The sequence below is a fragment of the Musca vetustissima genome, unplaced genomic scaffold (assembly GCF_032173495.1).
Source record: "Musca vetustissima isolate MV318-11 ecotype Yass unplaced genomic scaffold, APGP_CSIRO_Mvet_v1 utg26118, whole genome shotgun sequence".
NCBI lineage: Eukaryota > Metazoa > Arthropoda > Insecta > Diptera > Muscidae > Musca > Musca vetustissima.
Window position 1 is genome coordinate 73,995 of NW_026889684.1, and position 6,277 is coordinate 80,271.

Genomic DNA, 6,277 nt, shown 5'->3' on the forward strand with positions numbered 1-6,277 from the left:
TCAATTTTATAAATTTATGAGAAGATGTGGAAATAGCTAGAGTTCTTAAGTTTATTTTATTTTTATTAGTGAATGGTTCTATCAGTACATTTACATTGTACCGGATTTAGTTAACCCAGTCGGTTTTAATTGTCAATTCCATTGCGTATTTGTCAAATAAATCCTGCTAATGTAGGTTAACCCTGCAAAAATTCTTATGTCGTTCATTTTAATATCACACAAATGAAGCTTTATTATAATACACGTTCGATGTAAATGTAGCATTAGCCAAGTTGTTTACTTTATCAAATTGTGAATTCACAATAACGTATGTGTGTTTGACAGCTATGTTATAATCAGCTGGTCATGGTATTGGGCCATTAGCCCCTATTAATGCGATTGGTACGTGGTATTCCATTTATTTTGTGCCGGTGAATAACAAAGGGAGCAATACAGTTGGGAGAAATACAAAACAACAGGTGTTAACCAATATGACAACATTAAAAAAGGATGAAATTTTGCTGCTTTTTGATGTAGACGGAACCTTAACCATTCCACGGTCAACTGTAACACCTGATTTTGAAGAGTTCCTATACAATGAAATCAAACCACGAGCTACCATCGGTATCGTGGGCGGCTCGGATCTTGAAAAAATGTTTGAACAACTGAACGGACGCAAAATTCTGGAAAAGTTTGATTTTGTCTTTCCCGAGAATGGTTTGGTCCAGATCGACAAGGGTCAGGAAGTTGGCAAACAAAATATAATCAAACATTTGGGCGAAGATACTCTTCAGGGCTTCATAAATTTTGTATTACGTTATTTATCGGAATTGAAGTTGCCATTTAAAAGAGGTACATTCTTGGAATTTCGCAATGGAATGATGAATATTTGTCCCATTGGAAGGCAATGTTCGAGGGAAGAACGTAATATATTTGCCGAATATGATAAGGAACACCATGTGCGCAGCAAAATGATTGAGGTGCTGAAAAAAGAGTTTGCTGATGTGGATTTAACATACAGCATTGGTGGGCAAATCAGCTTCGATGTTTTCCCTAAAGGCTGGGACAAAACATATTCCTTGCGCTACATTGAGGCCAATTATAAATTTAAGGAAATTCATTTCTTTGGCGATAAAACCGATCCCGGTGGCAATGATTACGAAATTTTTATCGATCCTCGTACCATTTCACACAAGGTGCAGAGTCCCGATGATACCAAACGCATATTGCAAGAAATATTCGGGTTAAACTAAAATACCAACACATTCCAAAAGAAACAAATTGCATTTAATGTATGTTTTTGTAAATGGAGGTTTTCCTTATTAAAATGTTCAACCAGAACTGTGTTTAATTACATTTAATGTTACATTTCTCTATAATAAATGTGTTATTCAAAATTTTTGTAAATAAAAATATTTATTAAAAGCTTTGCAATTCTAATCGGTGTCCATTTCTGAATCATCCTCATCTTCGTCATCATCGTCGTCTTCATCATCATCATCGCTTTCGTCCGAGTCACTGCTATCACTGTCTATCCAGTCATGAGCATTCATATCATTTGGAATAATTGCCTTCCATTCATCCAATTTGTGCAAGTCCAAAGCATAGAAGTCATTGAAAGTATACTGCTTGTTATCCTCTTCGTATAAGCCACCGTATATGTACAAAGTACCTTTGCAAACACATAGACCAGGATTCATTCTAGGCGAAGGTACATTTTTCGGTCTTCTGTTGGGGAAAAGACTGGGTACTTTTGGAAGAGCGGCGGTTGGTTGTGATGTTGTGGGACCTGCCACGGTAATTGTAAAAATGCCATCACTAGTAACCGTGGTTTGTGGTTTTGTTCCCTCTTCCTCCTTCATTTCAATGTCAGATACCCCCTGTTTCGTTTCCTTCTTTTCTGGTTTAGTTTTCTTAATAATTTCAATCAGACGCCATGACATTGCTGTTAGGTCGAGTGCCAGCAATTCATCGCCAAATTGTCCTTTTACATCTTCTTCGTCCTCATCTATGTCCATGACACCACCAAAGCAATAAGCTTTTCCATTGGGGGCTGTGCAACAGCCGACACTGCTACGTGGCAAGGGTTTGTAGCCACCACATTTATTGCTAACCCACTTGAATTTGTTCGAGTCGGGTGCATTCTCTATTGATAATAAAAAATTAATAAATAGATGTATAGTTTTTATTGTAAAATGTGACAAGAACTTACTGTCTGGTGTTAATATATACATATCCGTATGCGTTATACCACGGTCAACATCTTTCTTCATTTGCGATTTGGAGTAGCCTCCCCAAACAACAATTTTTCCCTCAGGTGTTGCAGCCATGCAGCAAGCCGATCTTGGTGGGGGAACTACTGCACCCCCAATTTCTACTTGCATCCAAGTATAAGATTCTAATGAGAATATATGAATGTCATTAAAATAACGATATGACTGGTTATTGTCATGGAAGCCGCCAAATACAAAAAGTTTCTTTTTGGCAACAACCATACGGTGGCCACTGCGAGCACTTGGTCCATTTGGTGCATTGATTTTTTCCCATTTTCGCGTCTTAAGACCCATCATCCACAAGTCTTTGTAGTGATAGAATTGCATTTGCGAAGGACTAGCATGTTCACCGCCAAAAAGCTGAAAAACGAGAAGTAATGTATTATTCTGGATCTAATTATAATTCTGGATTTAAGATATATCATACCCATATTTGTCCTCCATCTGTGGCAACAGTGACCATTTGATGGCCGCTTCTAGGAGCTGGTCCTCCAGGGGATTTTACAAGCTTCCACTCGTTTTTGCTAATATTGTAGAAAAACAGGTCATTGTATACACACACCCTTTGGCCATTGAAAAATTCACCACCGAACAGTATGAGCTCTTCTTTTTCTGGATGTGCCACTAATGAGAAGCTTGATCTGGGGCTAGGTGGTGTGGCGCAAACTTCTTCAGTAACAGTTTTCAGTCTGGCTTCTTCTGCTTCCAACTTGGCTACTAACTCGGCAATATCCGCCTAAAAAAGGTAAGATTTTAAGAACTACAGCAACAACAGTGTATAGCAAAAATTACCTCGCCCAACTTTTCAAGCATTTTCTTTTGCTTAGCTGCCAACTTCTTATCCGTCTTCATGGCAGTCTTTTCAGCTCCTTTACCCTTTTTCTTATTTTTATCCTTTTTGCCCATATTTGATGTTTTCTTAGATGAACTTTAAAATGTTTCTTTTTACAAATATACCGGTCGATTCCGAGTCGAGTTGAATCAAAATAAAAACAAAAGTCTGCACGTGTTCTAGAACTGACATTAAACCGATGTTATTATCGATAGTTCTTTATTGTGATTGCTATTTTGTTAATATCGATAATAGTGTAATGTCATGTTGTGTGTGGGGTTTTACGTACACGAATTAAAAACGCCAGAGATTCTTAATACTTGAAAGAAATATCTTATAGTCGAATTTATTAACTCATACGAGTATTCCTCTATGGAGGGTTTCACTCCTTTTCGACTGCTTCTAACGCCATCTACCAGTTATCGAAAATTCGAAAATAAAGGAGTTGAGTATTTCACTCATATTATACAAAGACCTGAAATAATAAAGACAAAGATAAAATGCATTTTCCAGAAAAATTTCAATTTTTCTATATAGATGGTGTTGAAGTCGACTAGAAAAAATGCAGATTTTGAAAGCTCTCTCATTGACAGTCTCAGCGGAAGACATGTGCACTGTAAAGATATTTTCCACGGCTAATTTTAATTAATAATAGTTCCTAGTAACAACCAAAGAAAGTCCAACCGCAGCATCGAGTTCCTTTGAAAGCTCAATTGATTCGGATACGGTTTTCTAAATTTCCACATATTCCGTCTTAGCGTGGTGGAAGAGTGTGTCACAATGTATCTCAAAGAATTGCACTGTTATGCCTTCCTTCTTTATCCGATTCGTTGTTATCTTCGGCTTTAACAACGTCGAACATGACAATTTGAAATAAACAAAATTGTAAATGAGTATGATTTACATAATAAATAATTTGTTGTTTGTGTGTGTTTTTTTTTTTTCAAACAAAATACTGCTCCACTTTGCTATGACAGTCTCTTTGAAATTGCCTTTTTGTCAAAATTCCAGTGCATTTCAGAGAATATAAAAATCATTTCACCCAAAAGTTAACATTATGTTATGTCACCATATCGTGACATAACATAATGTTATACCACACCGACATCTATATTTTATTCGTGACTATAAAATGTCCTATCTTTATACTTTTATGTCTTTGTTTCAGGTCTTTGTATTATATTAGTCTATGTTGTAACCCTTTTAAATTAGGACAATAATTTCCAAATGTAGATGGCGCTCAATAATTAGAAAAATTAAATCAATACTGCCATAGCTAAATGTGTGCATTTTTTTCCAGTCGACTTCAACACCATCTATATAGGAAAATTGAAATTTTTCTGGAAAATGCATTACAATTGTGAATAACAATCAATAGATGGCGGCACCGTTAACTGTTATAAAACTGTTATACTATTAATTTTTTTTTTTTTTTTTTTTGGTATCAATGTTTTGTTACGCCGTCAAACGTATGTTGGTACGATACCTCAAGTATGCATGTACCAATATCAAATAATTGTGTGGTTACTTGTTATCGATTACACAGACCGATAAATCGTCTTCTTTGCTTTGATACCTCATTCGCGTGGTATTTAAGTGCTTACAGCTGTATTTGGCACTTGTGAATGAATTTACATAGTTCGTGAAAATTTTCTGTGGAGAAACATCGGAGTAATGCAGGTAAGTCCGAAAATTTTGTGAATATTTTGTAATTTTTCCTTGCTGCGTTGAATTTTTTACAGATGAAGATTTGGTGCTGCTCAGTGTCGGGAGTATTGCATGCGTCACACAAGTTCGTGTTCACCGTGTTTATGAGCTGCATGTAAGTTTTGCCATACGTGTGCCCAGTGAATAATCTGTTGATTAATTTTATTTCTGCAGCTTGCATGTTTGACCCAGCAAACCAGTGACGAGTAGGTGGTACAGGGAAAAATTGAGAGAAGTATGTGCCTTTTGTAGCTGAGATGTTGTGATAATTTTCTTTCCATTCATTCCATAGGTGCTGGTAAATTGATGAGTAACCGTCTTTTATGGCCAGTTCCGTAATGATTATTGCCCCTGCATCAACAGCATGTTTTGCGAAGCAGTCAGCACGTTCATTAGCCGGAATCCCTATATGTGAAGGAGTCCAAATGATTGTGAGTAGCATTATATTTGAGTTGTTTATTTTTTGAAGTATGTTGTTTGCCAAATAGTTCTGAGTGTTGTTGTTTTTTAGTATTAGGCACGCATTCTTACTATCCGTTAGAATAGCAGCTTTATTAACACCGTCCTCTATCATAATATCTATTGCCTTGTTTATGGCATGTAGTTCACCCATAAGTGAAGATGTTTTCTCCTCAATTTTGAAGAGAAAGTTTTGGTTGTTTGTTATGTTACATACCGCACATCCTGTGACACAACTGGAAACAGAGGCATCTGTAGCCCAAATGGAGTAACCTGAGAGTTGTAAATTGTGGATTTTTTCTTGGAGAATACCTCTGAAATATTCATTGGGTTGTGAATTTTTTGGCGCATTGAACAAGTTCATAGAAAAATTGATCTTTTCTGTGGGACTTTGAGTCTCATTGACCACGATTCTATCAAAAATGTGTTTGAATTTTAGATAGATTAAACCCAAACTGTTCTTTTTAGTGGGATTGCTTGTAATGCTGTTGTAAAATTGTACGTTGTGACATTTGATTTTGACTAACTCTTTGGCAGCAAGATATTGGGAGCGTTGTTCTGGTGGCAGCATTAAAGCTAGAGCATAAATTATGTGAACCGGTGTTGATGGTGTGAGGCCAAGACTCCTTCTTAACATTTGGTTTTGAAAAGATGTGAGTTTTTTATTTATATATTTTGGCATATGTGCCATTGATGAAATACAATATTCTGTTTTGGAAAAAAGAAGCGATTTGCATAAGTTTATTGCAATGTTAGGCAGTAAACCCTGTTTCCCACTATTGACCATTTTCAGAGCATTCATTGTCGTGTTGCAGGATGATATGACTTCATCATAGTGTTCTTTAAGAGAAAGACTATTTTTAATGTGTCTTCCTAAGAATTTGATACTGTTTACAGATTTAATTGTTGTACCTTGTAAGGAAATGACTGGTATTTTTTTTTGGACCTTTGGCTAGATACATGGTAACCGTTTTGTCTGTGTTGTACCTTAAATTCAGTCGTGACATCAACTGATGGAATTCCATGG

General features: G+C 36.2%; 2 protein-coding genes across 2 annotated transcripts; one reads left to right on the plus strand and one right to left on the minus strand.

Annotated features, from left to right (window-relative positions):
- Window positions 1-470: 470 nt before the first annotated feature.
- LOC133337337 (phosphomannomutase) lies at window positions 471-1,232 on the plus strand. The gene has a single exon (XM_061545570.1). It carries the CDS (start codon window positions 471-473, stop codon window positions 1,230-1,232), a length of 762 nt encoding a protein of 253 aa, XP_061401554.1.
- Window positions 1,233-1,415: 183 nt separating this feature from the next.
- Window positions 1,416-3,158, minus strand: LOC133337341 (kelch domain-containing protein 4). The gene is made up of 4 exons (XM_061545574.1): window positions 3,045-3,158; window positions 2,680-2,988; window positions 2,192-2,612; window positions 1,416-2,125 (listed from the first exon to the last, which is right to left on the minus strand). The coding sequence occupies exons 1-4, from the start codon at window positions 3,156-3,158 to the stop codon at window positions 1,416-1,418; spliced, it is 1,554 nt and encodes a 517-aa protein (XP_061401558.1).
- Between the last annotated feature and the right edge of the window lie 3,119 nt (window positions 3,159-6,277).